The sequence below is a fragment of the Sciurus vulgaris genome (genome assembly GCF_902686455.1).
Source record: "Sciurus vulgaris genome assembly, chromosome: 3".
NCBI lineage: Eukaryota > Metazoa > Chordata > Mammalia > Rodentia > Sciuridae > Sciurus > Sciurus vulgaris.
Window position 1 is genome coordinate 4,446,891 of NC_136463.1, and position 22,730 is coordinate 4,469,620.

The 22,730-nt window shown below is 59.4% G+C and overlaps 1 protein-coding gene across 6 annotated transcripts in view; it reads right to left on the reverse strand.

Annotated features, from left to right (window-relative positions):
- The window catches only part of SEPTIN9 (septin 9), a 144,839-nt gene extending 123,930 nt beyond the window's left edge, over positions 1–20,909 (reverse strand). Inside the window, exons 1-2 of one of the 6 annotated variants that reach the window (XM_079134191.1) lie at positions 20,648–20,909; positions 3,290–3,346 (exon numbers count right to left, since the gene is read on the reverse strand). In XM_079134191.1, the coding sequence (XP_078990317.1) occupies positions 3,290–3,346; positions 20,648–20,666 (76 nt within the window). In that variant the 5' untranslated portion in view covers positions 20,667–20,909. Of the gene's footprint in view, positions 1–3,289; positions 3,347–9,331; positions 9,438–15,563; positions 15,679–16,934; positions 16,981–18,346; positions 18,447–20,647 lie in introns of those variants that run through there. The other 5 variants (XM_079134182.1, XM_079134186.1, XM_079134184.1 and 2 more) reach the window with 5 other exon arrangements.
- Between the last annotated feature and the right edge of the window lie 1,821 nt (positions 20,910–22,730).

The window sequence follows — 22,730 nt, forward strand, 5'->3', positions numbered from 1 at the left end:
TGGGAAGAAGGAATGAGCAGGACCAGAGACGCTGGATGCAGCACAGAAGTCTCCAGGGATCGGGGCTGGAGGTAGGAAGCTCAGACGCAGGCTGGGTAGCTGTGCGCACTGTGGGAACCGGGGCAAAGGTCGCCTGGGACTGTGGTCTGAGAGGCTGCTGCCCAGAGAGACTGCCCAGGGCATAGGAAGAGAGTGAGTGTGGGAGCAAACTGAAGGCCTCTGGGAAGGGAGCTATGGCAACTTGTAGACGGGCCAGGATGGGCATCCACGTGGCAAGAAGGCTCCTGGCCACGTCTGCAGCAGGGGAAACCCACTAGGGAAGTTCACTAGCAGGCCCGGGGTTGGGAACACCTCCCTTTGCAGAGGAACGCAGTTTGCTGTCAAAATAAACCAAGAAGAGAAGCCCAGATCTCCGCGGCAGAATCTCAAAGTCCACAGTGCATGGACAAGCAGAGAGCAGAGGATGGCAATTATGCAATGCTGACAGTATACAAAAGAAACACAGGTGTTCAGACAAGGAACCCCTCACACAGACAGGCTGACGAGGCCAGAGCCACATTCAGAAGTGTCATCGAGTGGGAAAGGGCGGGTGCAGAGGCCCTGGGGCTTCGACTTCCACTGTCTTGTCTCATGGCTTGAATGGAAGGTGGGTACTGGGTGTTCTGTCATGTTATTCTTTACATTTAAAAAAAAATTTTGGGGGCTGGGGAGATAGCTCAGTTGGTAGAGTGCTTGTCTTGCAAGCACAAGGCCCTGGGTTCAATTCCTGGCACCACAAAAAAAAAAAAAAAATTTTTGGGGGGGGGTCTTTATTTTGGGTCTGGGCATTGAACCCAGGAAACTTTACCACAGCTGCATCCCCAGCCCTTTTTAGTTTTAGAGACCGGGTCTTGCTGAATTGCTGAGGTTGGTCTGGAATGTGCAATCCTCCTGCCTCAGCCTCCCCCGAGTCGCTGGAATTAAAGACGGGGCACCACCGCACCTAGTTTATTCTTTACATTTAAAAAATATATCTAACAAATCTATCTTTTAAAAAATCCAAGGATAGAAAGTGAGTGAACTTGCAGGAGTCCTCTCAACAGCAGAACTAGCCCATCCGGACAAGGCCAACCACAGCCTCAAGAAGAACATAAAGGAGGAAGCATGAGACGTGGCCCCTCGGCCCTTCTGGAAAAGGGACAGGGTGGAGTCCTTGATCCGTCACCAGGGTGTGGGACAGGCTGGGAGGAGGGAAGGGATGAACGGGGGCCCCACATGGAGAGCTGGGACTGGGAGTCTGGGTCCAGGAGAGACGCCCTGCCTGGACTCCGGTCGTGGCCGCTGTGTTAGAGACAGGAGCCAAGAAAGGGTGTCTCCGGCCCGAGCCCGCAGAGGATTGCGTGTGTCAGCAGGCGGCCCGGAGGGAAGCTAGATCACCGTCTTGCAGCTTGGGGCTTCGGCAAATTATGCCTTAGGCTTCCAGGGCGGCCATGGTGGGGCCGCCAAGTGCTGACGGCACAGAACTGGCCCGTCTGAGCACAGAGGAGCAACAGCCAGAAAGAGACCTTGTCCCCGCAGTCCAAGGTGCCAGCCTCCCAAGACCTGAGCCCCCCAAAGTGCTGTGGGCCCCCCCAAGCCCACCCCACTGAGGCTGACCAGCAAGAAGAAGGGAGGAGGAGGGCAGACCAGTCACAAAGCCAAGGGGCCCCGGAGAAAAGGCCCAGACACAACCGCGGCGGGGCTGCCCAGTGGTTGGTGGACCAGCTTGGCTGGGGGGCGGGGCGCCTCTTAACCACAGCACTGAGTCATCCAGCAGCCCAGGGGACTCCAGCCAGGGCGTCCCCTCTTCCCACCGTCTCATCCCGAACGGCAAGGGGCCTCACACATCACGTACACCCACACCGTCTCCCATGCCGCCCCCGCCACCCCTGCAGAGAGCCACCCTCGGCCACCGCAGGCCAGAGGGTGGACAGCACAGAGCACTGGAGGACAGACCCTGAGAGAGGTCTGTGCTGACCCTGGAAGTGGGTGCAGGAACATGGGGCATATAGAATTCGGGGACCCAGGGAGCCAACGTGGTCTAGGGCTGTCTGCTTCCGTGTCCATGGCCATTGCCACTAGCTGGGAGTCAGTACTAACTGGAAACTAAGAGAAAATTAACTAATTAATTCTATGCAAATGAATGAAGAGACTTCCAAATGTGTAGTTGAAGTGGGTGACAGACACTTGACTGTTCCCCTGGACAAGGCTGGCCCCAGCCCGGCTGCGGGCCCTGGGGGCTCATGGCTCCCCACCCCGGGGCAGGAGCACAGCTGGAGAGTCTGGCCCCCTGACGGCAGGCCTGATTCATGGATGACTTATTCATGTGGATTCCCCATGCCCTTCTGTGACCCGTCTCCTGCTGCGGAAGAGCTGCTCATGAGGGTGCAGCCCCTGCCTGCTCCGTCCCCATATGTCCCCCTGTCCAGCCTGGGTCTGGCACCGAGTCCCCAACACCCAGGCAGAAGCGGGCAACATTTTGGGGCCTCTCCAAGAGCTGATCACCTCCGAGGGGAGACAAGTCCCTTCATCTCTGTGACCCAACATCTCCTCTGAATAGAGGCCAGCAGAAGGAGGACACCAGCCCCAGTTTGGCCTCTGGAAGGAAGAGCCAAGGTGGGCTCTGGGGATAGGAGTTCAGGATGCACACCACTGTCAAGTCTGGGGGGCTGGAGATGCCCGAGACAGGCTCAGCCCCAGCATCCAGGAGGGTGGTAGGGTGCCCACCTATGCCCAGGCTGGCCCCGTGGTTGGCCGAGCCTCTGCGGCGCCTAGGAGAGGTAACTCCAGCTCTGACAGTCCCAGAGCTGACAGCCTGGGGAGCGTCTGTTTCCCTCCCCGCTGGTCATTGGGAAAGAGTCGAACACAACAATCCCACCACCAGGAACCGCTGATCGAATCCCGCATCATGCAGGTGGGATTTGCTCCATCACCAAAGACATCTTCAAGTCCACAAGGCTGCAGGAGGCTGGCACAGTGGTCTAGAATCAGCACCAAGCGGCCCGTGGCCAAAGCCACCCTCCACACCCCTACTGGAAGCCACTGTGCCGCCTCCACCTCCTGCTCTCTCCTCTGTCCTGCACACAGGGCTCCTCCCAGGCCTGGGGTAGCTTCCTGTGGAGCTGGGCAGCCCCTGCCCCTAGTGGACAGTGTCTGGCCTAGAATCCACCTGGACATGCAGCCACCTAAGACCACATCCCCCGGCTGCAGACAACCAGAAGGCCAGTAGGATTCAGGTTGTGACAGGGGCCAAGGCCCAAAAGTCACTTACCTGGACCTGATGGGTCGCCGAGCCTCCGGAGACGGCTGCTGGAGGTCCGAGTGACTCCTAAAGACAGAGAAGGATGATGATCACAGGAGGCCACAGGCTCTCCCTCCTGGTGGGTGGTTACACAGGTGTGTGCTCACTTCTGCATCTGCCAGGGGTTCCAGAACCAGGTAACCCCAGACGAGCAGCCACCTGTACCTGGGAGTGACAGCAGCCGCCCACTGGGTGCTGGCGCTGGGTCAAACCCTTATGGTCCCATTTTGCAGATAAGGAGCTGAGTCTCAGCAGGGTGGTAACCTGCCCAAGACCCCAGAGCACCTGGGAGCTGGGCGCACAGTGAGCCCATGTCCGTCAGACTCCAAAGTTCGGACCTGGCTAGAGCGTCCTCACAGGGTAGGGTGGCCACAGGTATCCACGGATGCCAGCCAGGCTCCGGCCAGCACCCCCGAGAGCCACGGCTACTTGGTTTGTGAACAAAAGTCTCCCTGCTCCAGGGTCTGCAGCATCAGGGCACCCTGTCCCAGGCCCTGGGCTCCCAGGGCTGGGTGGAGCTGGGCTGGATTTGGGGAAGGTGGGGACTGAGTTGTTCTCTCCCACCCCAAGAGGACATGAGAACAGAGCCCCAGAGCAGCACAGCCTCGTGCCAGACGTGCGGCCTCCACCCACACAGCCCCTTGGCCCGGGGCTGGCCACTTGGAGAGGCTTACGGAAGGCAAGTCCCAACTCGAGGAGATTTGCAAGGTGCTAAGCCAAGCAAACCCCAAAAGCCGCCAGGAGGAATAGATCCAAGAATACGGGCCGCCACCCTATCGCTGCCAGCTTGTGGCATTATGGGGGCACACCTGGGCAAGGCCACGCAGCCCATCCTTCAGAGAGTCTCCCTCACTCCAGGCCAGCCCAGCAGAGGACCTCCCCACCCCCACAATGATAAGACCAGGGCCCAGGGAGACCTAGTCACGGCCTGCAGCCTCCACCACCCGGCTGCTGGTCAGGGGGGTGGCTTCCCCAACCGCCCATTTCTCCATCCACCCCTCAGCCATGCCCAGGCGGAAGTGGATGCGGCCGCCTTGTTTCTGAAGGCTTGGGACACGGTTCCCCACCCCATGGCCAGGGAGGCCTAAGGAGGTGGCCTGGCCATGTTGAGCCTCTAGGGAGAGGCCTCCACCTGCCCAGGCTCTGGCAACAGGTCAGACACCAGGTTCACACCCCTGCCACTCAATCCATCCACCCCAGGAGGCGGGGGCTACCAGCCCCGTTTCACAGCAGAGGGACGGCAATAGGGCTCAAAGCAGAGCAAGTCACCCAGGGCCAGCAGCAGCTGGATCCTCCTGCAGGCCTCTGCTGGGACAGATGGAGGGACACCAGCATCCTCAGTGCCCACCCACTGGTGAGCCTCTGCTCGCTGCTGAGCTCCGAAGGTCCTGCCAGGAGGCCCGAGGATGCCGGGCAGCCCCACCAGACGGGTGAACAGGCGCTGCCCATGGCTCCGGTCCCTGAAGCCAACACCCCTGTAAGGCCAGAAGAGAGCGGCCAGGAGAGTGGCTCGGGGGCTGCCCGGGGCTGGAAGAGGGAGAGGCAGGGGCCTCTTGCCCAGGCTGCCAAGGGCAGAGTAGGGAGTCTGGGCTCAACCCCCAGCCACAGGAGCCTGTGACCCTCCCCAGGGATGCACTGCATGGAATGCCCCATGTCATCCTCTTCTGCTCCACAGCCTCAGCGAATGACTGGGAGGCTCACAGTCCAGGGCCGAGTGACACTAGTGAATGGCAGTGGTGCCCCTCCGTCCAGCATACCCCTAACGTGGGAACCTCGGGTGAGGAATGGCCAGCCCATCAGCAAAGACGGAGGCAAACATTCCTGTGGACTGAGTCGCCTGGGGCTGATTCGCCTGGGGCTGAGACGCCTCTGCAGGGGATGCCCAGGACAGAGGCGGCCCTGTCCTCCTGCTGGGAGGATGCTGGGCCGCTGGACACCCACCCCACTCCCTGCCCTCTGGCTTCCAGTCCAAAGTAAAGCTTAAGGGGGTCCCCGCCTGCTGGGCAACCCGGGGCATCTGTCTCTTCCCCACGCCGGGGTGGGCGGGCAGCGGGTGAGGGAAGGGCACTTGGGTTCTGGGTTGGAGGTGGGGAGTCTTTTATTTACCCCGTTTATTTTTCCATTTTTCCAAAACTGGAGTCTGGTGCCAGGCAGCCTGGCAGACAGAATGCCAAGTGAGACCCCAGTAAGAAGGGGTGCAGACCACTCTAGCACGTCCCCAGGCTCAGCCCCCCACCGCCACCCAGGAGCAGTTCCAGGCAGCCCTCTGGCCTCATCCTTCAGGCCGGTGTCCAGCGCTTCCTACGACTCTGCGTTCCAGTTGAGCAGAGTTATTTTTATGTGATTTTAAAATAAAACATATTCAGGAGTAGAGGAAACGACGTGCCACTCATGTCGGGAGTCAGCCCAGACTGAACACTCAGACAGCTCCGAGGCCAGGAGGCAGGGAGGCCGGGAGGGGGGGACCAGGTTCAAATCCAGATCTCCGACTCTCAGGCAGCTCCAAGGCCAGGAGGCAGGGAGGCCGGGAGTCCAGGACCAGGTTCAAATCCAGACCTCCCAGGCACTGGCTTCTTGATTAGCCCAATGGGGACTGAGATGTGTCTCCTCATGCGTCACTAAGATTAAGTGAGAAGGGCTAGGAGAAAGGACTTTGGATGTTCTCACCATAAAAAAATGATCTATGTTTGAGGAGACAGGAATGTTTGCCCTGATTTGAACATTGCACAATGTATGGGAATACCACGTGGTGCCCCACAAATCACGTGGCCCCACAGCTATGTATAACTTGGAGCTGGGGGCATAGCTCAGGGGTAGAGAGCGCTAAGCAAGAGCAAGGCCCTGGGTTCGACCCTCAGCACCACAAAAAAAAAAAAAAAAAAGAAAGAAAGAAAGAAAGAAAAGAAAAAGAAAGAAAAAATAAAAAGCACAATTTTGATATACCAGTTAAAAAAATTTTCTCTGCTCTAGAAAGATTAAAGGAGGTTACACACTATAAGCACTTAGCACAGTGCCTAGCACAAGGTAAGAACTAATGAATGATGTTATTATTATTGTTTTAATTATTAAGATAATTATATCCTATAATATTGTCATTATAATACACCAGCCTGGATCCAGGGACCTATAATTAGGAGACAGCAAAACTTGGCTGCTCTGTGCTGATGCAGTTTAATAAAATGTGAGCAACAACCCAGGTCCCTCCCGCCACGGCCGACACTGCTCTGCCAAGAGGGGGTCCTACCGACTCCCTCCAATTTGGGGGATGAGAGCACTCCTGGCCCCGGCAGGGCGGGTGCTTTTGGGGCAGACGGTGGGGACCTGTGGCGCCCTCCAACAGGGGTGCTCGCCCCCCACCCCGCCCTGGCCGCCCTGAACCTCCCCTCCCGGCAGCCGCTCACCCAGCCCAGGCCAAAGGCCGCTTCGCACAAGTTCATGAATCCCAGGCCAGGGACCAACTTCAGAAGGATTTACTGTCAAGGCCACAGCATTAACACACTCAGGTGAGAGAGGACAAAAGACAGCGGAAGGTGTAACTGGGGACTGTCACTGGCTGGCACCCAAACAGAAAGAAAACTCGGCATTGGGAAGCAGGAAGAGCGCGCTAGGCCCAAGGAGGTGGGGCTCCCGGTCCTCGGGAGGAGCAGCCCTGGGATGGCCAGGAAGCATGGCCCCCTCTGAACCGGCACTGCGGGCAGGGCGTGGCTACCTGCAGCACCCTCCTGCCCTCTGCCACCCGAGCAGTGGTGCCATGCCCATGATGTGTGGGTGCGCCCAGTGCTGGCGACAGAACCAGGGCCTTGGGCAGGCGAGGCCAGTGCTCGACCATGGAGCCTCATCCTCAGCCCCCGTGCTGACAAGCTGGGGAGGCTGGATAGGAGGAAGAAGGACAGAGTCCCTGCAAGGAACCTTGACTTTTTTTCTTTCAGTGAAATGCTTCCGACAGGAGCTGACACCTTACAGGGTCGAAATGGTTCAACGGGCACCGAGAGGCTGCAGGGACGAGGGGCTGACCTGCTGTCAGTACTTCAGAGATCACGCAGCTGGCACCACACCCATCGGCCCAGGTCCAGTGGCCCCAGCTAAGATCCGAACTGGTGCTCCCAACCCGGTGCCAGGCCTAGCACAGCTCAGATGTCTATCTTGACCCACGGGGGGAAGTGACACCACCCCGCCCAGCTCTGCCCTGTGCTGACTGTGAAGGGGGCCTGGACAGGCCTCCTCCAGTGAAATCACGTACAAACTCGCTCACCGTGCACAAACATCCACTCCCAGTACCCATTCTCCAGAGACAATCATCGGGGTCCAATTTTCTCTTAAAACTCATGGGAGCTCCTCAGGAAAGGGGAGGTGGGTCCCAGTGACCCTGGGCCAAGGCAGCTCCGCCTACCCCTTCCTCCTCGGGACCTGCCTGGGGGTGTTCAGGAAGCAGGCTCTCCTCTTGGGGCTCAAGTTTGCTCATGGAAGCCCGGGGGGCTGGATCCAAGTCAAGTGCCACAGGTGGGAGTCAAGAGTCAGATTCCGGGCTGATCTCCAGGACCCCGCCTCCCAGGGCCTATCTGCAGAGGAGCCTCTGCGGAGACGGCCGCGCTCCTCCCCCTCCCACTTATCCTTGGCCTTTGCAGGCTCATGCACGAGGCTGCACGGAGAGGTGGCTGATGCCTCTTGACGCTCTCCTCCCTCAGCACAGGACATTTCCTGCCCTCAAAGCCCACTCCTGGAGCTGGGGACCACGCAAACATCGGCATATTCATTCACAAGGCCAGGGAACCTTCCACCTCGGGACGGTGTTCCCGCAGAAGACCAGTACCATCTGGGCAGAGCCCTGGGCCCTGAAGCCGGAGATTCTAGTCACCCCGACTCACTCTGACCTACGGAGCCCTCCGGAAAGCAGCATGCTTCCCACCCACCAGCTCCCGTGAGGAGCACCCACTCCTCCCACCTACAAAATACCCACCCAGAGGAGGGGCCCCGCGTCTCAGCTGGGGTCAGGGTTATGATCAGGCAGCACTACATCCGGGGCCAGGGCACCGTGACTCCTTTAAGAGAGACCAGGTGTCAATCTGTCCCCAGCCCTCACTGTGTCTGGGGCAAGTCTTTCACCTTTCCAAACCTCAGTTTCCACCAGGACAAAGCGTGGGCATGTGCAGAACCCACTGAGCACCTACTGTGCCCCAGGCGCTACTTCAGAAGCTGGATACAGGCTGACCCGGTACGGCCTGGCCCCTCTCTGGGTGGCAAGCCAATGACAGTACCTATCTAATGGATGGGGAAGGTGGGATGGGTGGGCACCGGTAGTCAGCTTTTCTCTCTCTGCACCAGGCAGCAGACATTCCAGCTGCCAGATGGCCATGTCCATCGTGTGACATCAGTGTCCACCCTCTACCCACTGAGCCCCTCCCCCTCAAAGGCTCACTAACGGGCACCCAGACTCTGGGTTCCTATAGGAGGGTTGCCATATAAGGTACAGGACATTTCAGATAAAGGACAAGTAATTTTCTGGGCATAAGTTTATCCCAGTGTTTTCTGGGGCACACTTACACTGAAAATTAATATTGGAAGTTCATACTTAACTCATCACTGGAGAAGGCAACCACTGAGTGGGGACAGGAGAGCAGAAACATGGCTTCTCCAGCTCCCGGCTAACCACGCCGCTCCCCGCCCCCAGCAACTAGTGACCTGCGAGAAGGAGAAAGTCCCACGGTCCATTTCCTTTTTTTCTGGTACAGGGGACTGAACCCAGGGGCACTTAACCACGGAGCCACATCCCCAGCCCCATTTTACATCTTATTTAGAGACAGGGTCTCGCCGGGTTGCTTAGGGCCTTGCTAAGTTGCTGAGGCTGGCTTTGAACTCACAGTCTTCCTGCCCTGGCCTCCCAGGCTGCTGGGATTGCAGGCGTGTGCCACCACGCCTGGCCAGCAGTCCATTTTCAAATATGGTACTTCACATTAAATGTGAAACTACTGGGGATGGGAAAAGGTCAAAGGGCAGCTAGGACAGAGTGGTTACCTGTAGTTAATACCGAGAGGGAGAGATTCACAGCCCTGGACAAACGGGAGGTGGGAGGAAGAGACTGGCCTGAACAACAGAGATAACACATGAGACACACGCGTCCTAAGGTGGCCTGCCCGCCACAGAACAGGGAGCTAGACAACTGGGCACATTTCTTTAAATAACCAAGAAGAGACTGTAAAGCCTAGGCGAGTTTCAGGAAGACTGTGCGCCCTGCAGTACTCAGCCAGCAAGGAGCCTGGGGAGGGGACCTGTGCACCAGGGGACAAAATCGTCACCGTCCTGGTGCGCCTGTGCCTCAGAAGCTGATCTTGCAAGACTGTCAGTAAAAAGCCTCGCTTTCTCTGCGCCTTGTGCCTCTTAGTCATTCTTTGGGTTTGGGCAGGTGAGCTTGTGTGTCATGTGACCAGGGAGGGACATGAAAGGACAGAGGTCGGAGGATGACGCTGAGCTGCACAGGCAGCCTTGCTCTGGAGCCCAGAGCTGCTTCAGGAGACCCTTCCCAGAGACGGAGGGAGGAATCTGGGGAATGAGAGCTGCTGACACCGGCCTGTGGGTCACATTGCGTCACCAGAATGAGGCCAGGAAGTGAGAGGCGGAATCAGCCTGAAGGGCAGCGAAGGAAGGTGAGCCACCACCAGCCCAGCCAGAGGGGACAGAAGAGAGTGGCCAGCCCATCTGCACACTCCTGCGACCAGGATCCCTGGAGCACCCCCAGGAGAGCGCCTCTGCTCTGACAGCGGCGGGTGAGGGGGTGAGGCGCAGGGAAACTGCCCCCTCCCGCCACTCCCAGACCCAGCCTGCGCTCCCCTCCAGCAGGGTGCAGAAGCTCCCTGGAGGCCGCAGGAGCCTCAGATAAATGCTCCAGTCCCTGGGCAACCTCAGTTCCCGCTGCACTGCAAAACGCAGACGGGCAGTGCCATACGCAGGAAGGGTGAGCCCGCTGCTGCAGCGGGATGTGCCCAGAACAGCGTGGTCTGCCCGCTGGAGGTGACAGAGGCAGAACCCAGCCTCAGAGAGAGACCCCCGCCTGGCCCCAGGCTCCTCTTGGACCTGCACCCCCCTCCCCTGCCCCTCAGCCCGCTGGCCTTCCTGCTGTGCTTGGACTCCTCACATTGGCCCACCCCAGGTCCTCACCTGGCCGGCTCCTTCCTGTTTATCTGGCCCCGCAGGTCTGCCACCCCCCCTGTGAGCTCTCACCACTCACTGCAAAGCAGCCATGGGTCACTTTCTATCAGGCCCCGATCTCAATTCTCTGCATAGCAGGTGGTGCTATTTGATACTCTTCTTGACAAACTACCAGATGGATGGCCTGATTTTCTGTTTGCTTCTCCAAGAATGTAAGCTCCAAGAGAGAAGAGACTCATTTGTTCACTGCTGGGCCCCAGTAGTGCTCGCTACTGCATTTGGCCTACGGCAGGCATATTAGTCAGCTTTACGTCACTGTGACAAAACACCTGAGAAAATCAGCTTACGAGCAGGAAAGATTAATTCTGGCTCACAGTTTCAGAGGTTGCTTGGCTCCATTGTTTTCTGTTTTGTTTTGGAATATTTGGAGTTGAACCCAGGGGTGCTCTACCTCTGAGCTACATCCTTAGTCTTTTTATTTTTATTTTGAGACAGAGTCTTGCTAAGTTGCCCAGGCTGGCCTTGAACTTGTGATCCTCCTGTCTCAGGCTCCGGAGTCACAAGTGTGGGGTTACAGATGTGGCCACCACACCCAGCCTGGCTTTGTTGTTTTGGGGGCCAGTAGAGAGGCAGCGTATCAGGGTGGGGAGCAAAGCTGCTTGGCTCATGGCAGCCAGGAAGCAGGGAGAGGGATCAGGGAAAGGGCTGGGGTCCCAACACCCCCTCCAGGGCACGCCCAGCCACCTAACTTCCTTCCTCAGGCCCAGCGCCTGAAGTTTGCACCTCCTGACATCACCAGGGTCGGTGACCAAGCCTTTAGCCCCAGGGCCTCTGGGGGTGGGCAGCGGGACCTAAGATCCCAACCATAACAGCAGCTGCTCCGCAATCACATCTCAGGAGGGGCAGGAACTTCTGCCTCATGCCTGTGGTTCAACTTGCTTCTTCTCAGCACACCACAACCCTGCTCCGCGGTGTCCCAGTCCATGCCAGCTGCTGTACCAAGACTCCCGGGACTGGGGGCACGCACACAGAAATCCGTCTCCCCACGTTCTGGAGGCCAGAAGTCCAGGGCTGCAGGGGTCGGCTCCTGGCGGGGGCTCTCTTCTTTGCCACATCCTCACGGGGCTTTTTTTCTGTGCCTGTGTCCATGGAGAGAGAGGCCTCTGTTGTCTCTTGTCCATGGCAAATGGTCACCATTCTGTGAGACAGGGCCCCACCCTCGAGACCCATGTCCCCTTCCGCACCTCTGTCCCCACAGGCCCCATCTCGAGCAGTCACACCGGGAGGTAGGCTTTGCACAGGAACTCTGGGGGCCACCATTCAGTCCACACCAGTGGGAATCCGTGTCCACTACCGCACCAGTTGAGGGCAGCCGTGGAGAAGGAGCCCAGGGTGGTGGTGGCGGAGGCTGCAGGAGCAGCCCTCCTCGTCTCCAGCAGCAGGCAGGTGAGGTGCAGCTGTGGGGCCCCACCGTGGCTGGGAGGGCGAGCGGCTCCCGTCTGTCTGCACAGCCTGGCGGGTCCCGCTGGGTCACCCCCATTCCTTGCCCTCCCATGGCCTCCTTGGTGTGGCGGGAGCTGACGGCTGCTGTGGGTCTGGGTCCGCAGGTGGGCTGGCTCTGGGCTGTGTTCATCCTGCAAGAGGCCTGAGAGAAGGTGGGAAGGTGGGAGCAGGAGAGGCCAGGAGCGCCCTCAGCCCCGTGGAAGGTGTCCCTAGTAGCAGGTTTCGCTTCCTCTGTGACTTCGGCTCCTGCTGGAGAGGCCTGCCTGGGTTCCAGCTCCTGCCAGGTGACCCTGGCCCCTGGACTCTGGTGACAGACTTCCTCCCTCTGAGCCTCTGATCTGGGGCTCCCTGCTGCTAATCTCCAGGCTGCCTCCAACACACTAAGCACCCTTCCCTGCATGGGTCCCTCTCAAGGAACTGAGAGGGGCCCCAGCCACCTATTCACGTGACCAAAAGCTTTTTGTAAAATGCACAAAATGGAAAACATCTTAACTACAATTGACTAAGATGGCTGCTTATTTCCCATCTAAATCCCTGCCCATCACACTTTGCCCCGGGTAAGATGGCAAGCTGGCATTGCTGGTATCTAGGGACTCCTGCTATGGAGAAGTTGAACTGGAAAGATTTAGTTTGGCTGGAGTGGAGCTGTACTTATGTACTTCCCAGCGGCTTCCACGTGAAGCTCAGTTATGGCTCGGCATCCCAAGGTAGAAATGGATTCCAGGAATACTCCCTCCACGCACAGATCCAGTTCCACCTACCGAGCAGAATCCAAAACCATCAGCCATGAACATGTCCGGCAGCGCCTGGCGCCGGAAAAATGTGGGCAGTGAGAAGAAGCAGGATTTAAATGCATGGAGCCGGAGCAGTCTGTGGAAAATTACTATTCCAATGGCCGGAGGTGCGGTTGGAAGCAAAGGATGCGAAAACAGCATGTCTCTCCGTGGGGAGTTCAGTGGACCGAAGCTCATGCCCCACTTGAGGCCATTTTAGATGAAATTGCATCAAACAGAATTTATCGGAAAGTTTGGGCAGGACAGAAAAATAGCAGGATTGCCACGAACTGTCAGCCTCCACTTTTTTAGGCATCCCGGCGACCAAAGTAAAAAATAAATTTTGATCACTCAGGAAGACAAGGGAGAACATTATGAGGTCACCAGTGAAGAAATAATGCCAAGAAAGGCAGGAAAAAACACTACCTGGAGCAACGACGGGCAGGCGATCCATGCTTTTCTGGATTCCGTGATGCTGGGAATACTTGGAAGCAGTTTAACATTCGCAGCTTGAGGCCCGGGGTGCGGCCAGTGGCGGAGGCTCGCCCAGCGCGCAGAGGCCCCAGGTCCCGTCCCCAGCACCACGCACAAAACACTGCTAGTAAAATTTATAATTTGCTATTATTTATTTTCTCACTCTGAATACTCACCTTCCTTTTATTTTTTTTCAGTGCTGGGATGGAACCCAGGGCCTTGCGTGAGCTGGGCGGGTGCTCTGCCACCAAGGCGCACCCCAGCCCCGCACGTCCGTCGCTCTAAGACCTGGGTGAGCCCCGCACACCCTGGATTTGCCCCTGTGGGCTCCCTGTCAACTCTTCCACCCTAGGTATAAAAACTCCCTGCAGTTAGGTCCTCCTGTCCCAAACACTCTGCTTCTTGGGTAGACCCCATGACACACCCCAACACAAACTGCACTCGTGGGAACCAGGAGCCCAGGAGCCAGAGGGCCAGTGGACAGAGGGGAAAACCACAAACGACATGGAGAGGGTCCGCAGGACCACTGCAAAGAGCTGCAGGAGAACCTCCCCCAACACAGGGAAAGCTGCAGCAGCCCTTCAGGGCTTCCGCTCAACAGACACCCAAGTGGCCAGAGAGGTCATCCGATGACCACATGGGAAGTACCATAGAAGGGGAGGCTGAGGCCTGCCGTGCAGATGGGCCCTGGGAGGACTGGTCAGGACGGTGTGAGAAAACTAAGGAGAGAAGAACAACAAGGCCACTGTGCAGGGTCACCCAGTAGCCAGTACTGTTGACTGAGGAACCAGAAGATTCCAGAAGAAATGACTGCAAAGTACTCGACCAGCAGAACGTGATCCGCAGGAGGAGACTGGGCATTCAGGTGGCCCAAATGCACAGAGGCGCCTCCTGGGGTACTGATGTACCCACGGGGGCCAGGTAAGGGAAGCCATGTGGAGCTTGGCATGGCAGGCCAGTCACAGCAAGGAGTCAGACACTGCGCGTGAGGACAGTCTTTCCACAAGCCTGGGACTTCCTTCACTGAAGACAAGGACAACCCAAAAGCAAGCAGACACAAGAACTCCCGTAGAGAAAGTAAGCTCCAGCTGACGCCCGTATCCAACCAGCCGCCCCAGCACACCTGAACAGGACGCCGCGGCTCAGCTCCGCACCCACCGCAGGGAGGTCGGTCAAGGTCAGCAGACCCATTAAGGAAGCTGCAAAAGGAAAGTTGAGTAGATCACGGGACGTCCACTCCGAAGAGCCAGGAGCTTGATGATTAGGAAGCATGCTTGGGGTCTGACTGCTTCCAAGTGGAAAGAGCAGAACTCAGCATTGCTTCCGTGGGAACCCCTAACTGAAATACGGGGTCTGCCTCCGGCGATAAGGGACACGTGGAGTCCTAAGGAGTGGAGCCTGCAGAGAAGCCACAGGGAGGGTTTGCATTGTTGGCAACAGGCAACAGCACACAACTGACAACCGCCACCAATAACAACAACACGAAGGGGCGTGTTTCGGGAAGCTTCCCTTAAACCAGACAAAATAAAAAAATAAAAAATAAAAGCAGTAACCCGGGGCCTGGCAGTGAGCGCGACGGACCCCGCGACCACAGGGCCCTGCTCCCAGGATGACTCACGGCCCAGAGCCGAGGGCCGCCACACCTTGGGCCCCGGGAGGCCGACGGCTGCCAGCACTGGCGAGGAGTTACCACCTCTTCCGCCCCAGCCCCACGATGCCAGCTGCTGTTGTTCCACCACCTGGTGCCTCGCGGTGACTGTGTGACCGGGTCACCTCTGAGCAGCATCCACACGTCTGACCCCCGAGGCCACAGAGCCCAAGTCATATCATTATTAGCGGGTTTTGCAAACGACCCCCCAAATTCCTCTGCTGAGTGGGCCAAGTCCCCAGCAGGCTGGAAGCTGACCAGGGCCGGGTCTAACCCACTTCCAAGAGGCTTGGGTTACATGAGAGCTATCCCCCCGCTGGGAGCTGATCCTGGCTGGAAACAGGAGCTGTAATTTATGAGAAGGCTGTGAAAGCAGCCCCGGGTGGGGATCGGAGCTCTCGGCGGCACAAGGCCCGGCAGGCTGCCAGCTTGCTCTGCCCAGCCCTTCCCGGGACTCACCTGGGGCCCAGCTCAAACCTGAGCAGACAGTCGGCGCGGCTCCGTGTCAGCCCTGCCCCAACACGCCTGGCCTGGGAGGACTGGTGCCCGGGCACAGTACTCAGGGACGTCCTCGGCCTCTGCGGCCCACCCCCGGGGCCCCAGATGCAGTGCATCAGAGGGTCCTGGCCACCACCTGGGCTTCACTGGAGGCCTGGGAGGAGCAAGGGCGCCCGGGAGCCGGAGGGAGGGTCATGCGCTGCACCTGGGCAGAGACAGAAGCTTGTCCACCAGCGGGAAGGATGGCGCTCCCACCCGGGCCTCCCGAGACCCCCAGGTTGAGGTGGGCTGTGAGCAGCCGGCATGTCCAAGGCTCCAGAGAGGCCTCTGGCCCTCTGCAGCCCCGGCCCCAGCACTCCAGGGACCCAGGGGCGGCCGGGGCTGCAGGACGACTGGCGATTGGGTGCCTGCCAGCGAGGGCAGCAGCCTGGCCGGACCTGACGCTGCGATTGCCTTTCCCTCCCTGCCCAGCTCCCGTTTCCTGTCCTGGAGGTTTGCAGGCTGCCAACAGTCACGCTCCAGAGAACCAGGTCAGATTAGGCCCAGAACAAAGCTCAGCTGTTGCAGAGCTGCCGAGAGGCCACTGTCAAGCAAGACGCTTGGGGAGCTGATCAGAGTCCCCTTCGTGGTGGCTGCAAGGGGACCTGGGCCCAGGCTCGGGCAGGGAAGGGAGATAAGGCACCGAGAAACTGGGCTGCAAGCACAGTGCCTGCTCAACCCTGGGGCCAGGCCAGAGCCGCAGGCTGCTGCCGAAGCAGGCCCGGCACTCAGCAGCGCCCGGCAGACTGTTCTGGGTTGAACGACCAAATCCACATGGAAAGGTGGAAGAGGCCAGGACCTCAGGGAGGTGGACCCCTCATAGTTCGGCAAGGCTGCTCTGATGAGGCTGGCCAGCAGAGTTCCCAGGGCCCAGACACGGCTCTCCCATCAGGGAAGAGGCAGAAGCCAGCAGCCCACCTGCCCGGGGACACTGCCTTATTCCAGGGAAGCTCCGCATGCCACAGGCCTGGCTGCCACATGACCCCCATACCCGACACCACAGTGGACTGCACTAGAGCTCTGCACCTAGGCAGACTCCTGTTGGTGGGATCACGTGACGTCCGGCAGTTGCCCCAGGACCCTGTCTGAGGAAGACCAAGTCGCTCCGTGTGGTGGGGCTGTGTGCTTTGTACAAACCCAGGCATGGGCACCCACTGACCCCCATAAATCCCCGACAACAGTCAGAAGCTGAACATTTCCAAGGTAGTAACCCCAACAGAGGCTCCAGAAGCCGGCAAGTCACCTCCTTCCCCGCTTCTTCCCCTCCCTCCGCCGGCCGCCCGGGCCAGCTGGGCTCTGCACCAGGGCTGAACCTTCCCTTATCAGGTACATCTTAAGCAAACTGCGGAGCCCACGCCACAGTGCTCATGGACAAACACGCGGAAACAAGGCCTCCTCCAGTCCCTCCATGGGGGGCCCTCAGGGTGGCCTGGGACAGCAGCACAATCACAGAGGTGGGCAGCCTGAGGGCTCTGGAAGGGGACCACAGGGCCTCCTTTGGGGCTCCTCAGGTGAGATGTCCTCTGCAGGCACCCACCTGGGACCTCCGAGCACATGGTTGGCCCCATGGCTACCTGGACTCAGATCACGGCTCCTACGTGGCAATGCCATGTCTCTTCCACAACTGTCCTGGCTTGAACTGGCCACGCAGGGGTTCCAGGTAGGAGGTAAACTGTCTCGCTCTCGAGTCCACTGCCAGGTGCACCGTGCTCGGCTCTAGAGTCCCCCTGAGCAAGCTGGGGAGATGCAGTCAGCCGACTGGTGGCCTGCCCGGGGTTAACAGGCAGCCCAGGGAGGCCGCCCATGCCCCGTTGTGCTACCTACCTCCACCCAGGCTGGGAAGAGGGCTGGCCCGGGACCTGGGAGCAGCACAACCCGACAGAGCCAGGACGGGCCACATGGGGAGGCTCGTGCCCCCTCACCCCAGGTCCCCTGAATGCACCGGAGCACATGAGCTTGGACGTGAGACCAGAGGCAGCACAACAGGGTGACCCTGGGAAGGGCCAGTGGAGAAGAGGAAGGAGCCCTGTGCTCATAACCCCACGCTCACCTCACTCAGGGCACTGACCTGGGGTGAAGCTGCCCACCCCACAGACAGCTCTGCACTGAGTCCCTTCCGGGGTGCTTCCTCTGGAGTGCAGCCTCCTCCCTGCCCAGGCTATGTGGTCACCACAGCATAGAGCATGGCCGGCACCCCTCCAGGAGCATCCTGACACCCAGGGAGAACCCCAGAACAACCCCCACTGTGAGCACACAAATGCACACATACACACACTCTCGCCGCCATTCTGGTGGCTCTGGTGGCCGGGTCTCAGGCAAGTCCCCCTGCTAGTGCCACTGAGGATTCCCAGGGTAGCCAGGGACACTGAGAAGCAAATGCCATGTGACCCAGCACGCAGTGAGAAGTCCCAAACTCAACTGCAGGGAACAGGCAGGGAGCCAACTGCAGCTGGCTCCAGCATGGAGGGGCCACACTCCTGGCCTCCAAACCACAGGAGGGGCCGGAAGGCCAGGGAAGCTCATAGTTGTCCTGTGCTGAGCAAACCCAGGCCCCCTCACCCTTCCTCCTGTCAGTAACAGGACGCAGCGGGCAAGAGACAGAGCAGCCCCTGTGCGTATCAGCTCACTAACCCTCACAATTTAGCACCATCCCTCTTCAACACATGAGCCGGTGAGACTTGAGATCAAGTAACTGGTCCCCACAGCAATGTGGCAACCTGGGATTTAATCCCCAGAGCACAGTGGCTCTGAGCCTACACATCTAACCACTGGGCCACACTGTCTGTAGCCTGCCTCTATGCTGCCTCCTTGGAGGAACAGGGAGGTGCATTCAGAAGAAGCCTGGAGTCACCCTGGGGCTGCTGGATCCAGTCCCTGGGTCCTGTGGCTTTCCCACTGGCCAGACCCTTGTCATTCTCCACTCCTCCTCCAGGCCCAACTCAGTCTCACCTCCTGCAGGGCCTGTCTGGCATTCGGAGGCTGCACTGGGGAGGCAGGGGTGGCCGGGAGTCCAGGAGTCATGTCTCACCCACATCCTGCCTCCCGGTGACAGTGCAAGCTCCCACAAGCAAGGACCACATCTTATTGTCATGGTTTGCTCCCTCCTGGCCTGGCACAGGGACCCACCGTCCTGGTGGTCACCCCGCAGGCTGCTACTGTCTGCTCTTCAGAGGCACACAGGGGCTCGCCCGGGCTCTGCTGAGAACAGCCTGCTCACCATGCCACGGGTCTGAAGTCCATAAATAGGTCCAGAAGCAACAATCCCACTCAATCTAGGGGAAAAATTAAAAGCCTTCCCGACTGCCCTTGCAGTTTCAGACTTCGGGGAGATTTTCAACGTTCCTGATTCCATGGCATCGATGGCTGCTGAGGGGCCAGCGTGACTCCAGCAAGTGCCCTCACTCAGAACAGCGCTGGCCCAGATCTCGAGGACACTCAGCATGGGGCAGAGACCCCACCTGGGGCAGCCCTGCAGCTCCACCTCTGTGACAGAGGGACCCAGCACAGCCTGGACCACTGCCAGGCAGGGAACAAGCTGGAAAGGGTCCAAGCCCGTCCTCCCAGGGCCCCACCCCTGAAGGTAAACATCAGGGCCACAGACCTTGCTTTCGCAGGAGCTGGTTCCTACTCACCCCATAAACTCTGCTTCCACCCACTGCAGAAAGTTCCATCCTTTTAAAAAGAAAATTTCCCTGGGGGGTGGGGTAAGCGGGAGAGGAGAAGGGAGCAAATGCTGGTCTCCCTCCTCTGAGAAAGCCAGCCGGGGCTCAGAGACCTCAAGCCTGCTGTCTGTGCAGGGGAAGATCAAGGATCCAAGACCTTGGGGGCCTGGACACCCCCCACCGCGCAGATCCCCCAGGGGGAGATGAGATGAGGAACAGCAAAAGCAAAGGGCCATCCCTGGGCAGCCTCAGGAGCCCAGGGAGAGCGGCACACTGCGGCCATCCCCACAACCATCCCAGGCATTTGGAGCATGCTGGGGAGGGAGGAAGGCCCAGAGCCAAACCCAAGCATATGCCACCTAGAAGCCCCCTCCTCCCCCACCATGACATCAACTGGCCCACTGTCCTGAAACGGAGCTGTGCTCAGGGTCTGAGGGCCATGTTTGCAACAAGGAGGTGCACACTGAGGTTCTAAGTTACTGACCCAGAAGGGTCGCAGGAGAAGTTCTGAAGGACCCTTTTCGAGACAGGTATTCTGTATTACTCATTGTGTTCCTGAATATGGAAAGCAGGAGGAAACAGAAAATGGCCCCAAGGCAGAGGGATGGCCCAAATGACCTCTCTAGATCCAACCAAGACCCACGGTTCGGACTTAATCAGAAAAAGTTAATTCATGGGTCCTTGGCAGAAAGCTCTACGTCCAAATAGATTAAGTGAGGAACACAGAAGGCTCCAGGGTTGGCAGAAGATTGTGGAGACAAGGACACCTCTTGGGTCATAAAGGAAAAAAAGAAAAGAACAAGAGAGGGTATCAGGCGTGTCCTTAATCTGCCCTGTGGACTGACTGGGGCTGAGGAGCAGGAGAGGGGAAACGCTCACTGAGGATCCCCAGCGCCCCAGGCTACCTCCCCCTGTGAGCGGGGTCAGGATGCGGCACACGTGGTCTCCCAGACCCAGAAGACAACCAGGGTTGCCGCTCGCGCTGCTCTTTGGTCCCATTTGGAGACTTTCCTGCACCCCACTGGGCAGAGGACTAACAGGAGTTAATGTGACCGCCGGTCCCGGAGGCTGGGCGCAAAGAAGCCCCCGCCCAGCCCCCACCCACTGAGGTGCCCAGGGACTCAACGCGCCTCCACCCACAGCGCCTGGAAGTGAGCGATTGCAGAGAACCGGCGAGAACGGCAAGGAGGGCGCGTGCCCCTCAGCAGCCCCTCAGCCACCGAGCGAGCGGGGGCTGGCGGACAGCGGCGGAGCCAACGTCAGGAGCGGCACCAGCGGGGGAGGTCCGAGGGCTCGGGCGCCTGGCCTCGTGGCTCTCGGAGTCCGGGGTCGGCGCGCAGCAGCGGCCACTCGGAGCGAAGAGGAAACCCAAGTGCGGGGGGCGCGGTCCACCATCCTGATCGCGGGGAGGTGGCTGCGGCAACCCGCCCGGCGCCGAAGCCTGTCCCGCGAGTAAAGCGCCCCGCGGGGGCTCGGCGGTAGAAGCTGCTCAGCGCCCAGGTGACCTCGACCACTCGGGGCCGCCAGCGCTCAGGCAAGAGGGCTGGTCCGGGATACCGACCCTCCCCACGCCGGGCGCGGCGCCCACCTGAGTACGACTTCTTCATAGTGCGCGGTGGCCGCCGCTCCCAGGGACGTGTGACCGCGAGGCCGCGGGGCTCGGGCTCCCAGGTCGCTGATCCAGGGCCCGAGTGGGAGGGAGGAGGGCGCCCCGCCCCGGTCCCGCCCCGGTCCCGCCTCGCCGAGGTGCGCGCCGCGCCCTCCCCTGCGCTCGGGCGGCCGGCGGTGCTGCACCTGGCGGCGCCGGCGCGCGGGCTCAAGGCCGCGCCGCGCTGGAGGGACCGTCCCCGCGCGAGGTCCTGCTGCGCGGGTCTCTACAGCCCGGCAGCAGCTCTGTCCCGGGTGGGGCTGGCCGGTGTGGCCCCCGGCCCCGCAGCTCCGCGCCCCCGCCACACACCCCTGGCGACAATGGTTGGTTCCGCGAAGTCTTTGCAACTTTGCAGTTCCCGGCGCAGGAGGGGCGGGCTGGTGGAAGCGCTGGGGAAGGGAGCGCCTGCAGCGACCCTGCCGGCACCGCGGCCCGCGCGGGGCACAGCCTAGGAGCCCGGGCAGTGCAGGACAGACGACGTCCAGTACGCGTCCCGCTACTTTGCTGGTAATGAAAAGAGCAGACTACATCGACTCCTCCGATGAGCCGGATCCTCGGTTTGCTCATCTGTAAAATGGGTGGGTTGGGCCAGCCTGTCATTTCTGTTCCAGGTGAGAAACCCTGAGCATCTACTCTGCGCTCCAGGCGCTCACCAAGAAACCGGGTCTTTACAACCCGGGAGATGTATGCGGCGACGTACTGAATTCTCTTCACTCTTGAATCCTTTAAAAAAAATTTTTTTTCCATCACAAAACGGTTTTTTGAAAGGTAAAGAGGAGAAAGTGATTAATTCTGTCTGGAGGGTGGTGAAAGAGTTTTATTGAGGTGTTGCCAGACCAAGGTTTTAAAGACTGAGTAGGAAATTGCCAGGTAGCCAAGGTGACGAGGAGGCGGGGGGGAGGGCGTGGCCGAGCCTCGGGCGCGGTGTATCACGGCGAGCCCTGGGGACACTCGCGGGCAGGACTTTCCACATCGGCCAACTGCGGCCAGGCCGATGAAGAAAGGAGGGTGGGGCCGATTCTGGAAGCCGAGCAAATTCTCAGCAGGGTGCAGCGCTGCCTTCTGTGCGCCGTCCCAAAAGCCCTCGGGAGACTGACAGGATAATTAACACCGCCACAAAAATCCGCTCTCACCCTTCCTTCGCCTTCTCGGAGTCCAAGAAGCACTGTCCTTCCTGCCTGCGCGCGGGGAACTTGCGTGCAGAGGCGCATGCGCTCAGTGACTTCTCAGTCCCCCTCCTCAAGTCGATCAGCCCAATAGGCGCTCAGGCTCCCGTCCCTGGTAGAGGGGGGTGGAGTGAACTCCAGGAGCCAACCCCTCTGCCTCTGGAGGCTCTGAGGCTGAGGGACGGAGAGGCGTAGGGGAGGCCTGTCCTCACATTCGGAGACATCCACACGCACACCCCCCATTGCCACAGGTACCCAGCACCCAGCAGATTTCCTTCCGCTCCGGCCAAATGAAAATGCTTGGGCGCCGTCTGGCACCGCCAGTGACCGACCTGACTCTGCATTCCAGAAGCAGAAGGGTAAGAGATGAACACCTGACCTGGCAGCACAGAGAACCTGCACGTTGTTTCAAACGCTAGTGTGCTGCTTTCTTAGGCGGCAACAGGACATTTCCTGCCCTGCCGCCTTGGCTCCTCAGGGCCGGGGGTCTCCAGCAGCCTTGCACTGGACAACTCAGGGTCCCAGAGAGCAAGGCAGCAGCCACGCCCCCTTCTTAGCTTTGGAAGCAGCGCTGCCTCTTCTGTTGGTCAATATCAAACCATAAGCCCCGATAGACTCAAAGGGACGGGACAAAGTCCCTATCAGTGGGAGGCTTTTCCAGGTCACTTTGTGGAAGAGCCCAGGATGATAGGAGGTCTCACTGTGGCCATTTGGAAAATCTGCCCTGCCATAGCCCACCCTCAACCCCAGCAACCCACATCCCTCCCAAGGGCAAAATGTGCTTGTCCCTGATCCGAGACTCCCAAGGCTTTGTCCTCTGGGGTTTGGGACTCAGTTGAGGTCGAGGATCTAGCCCT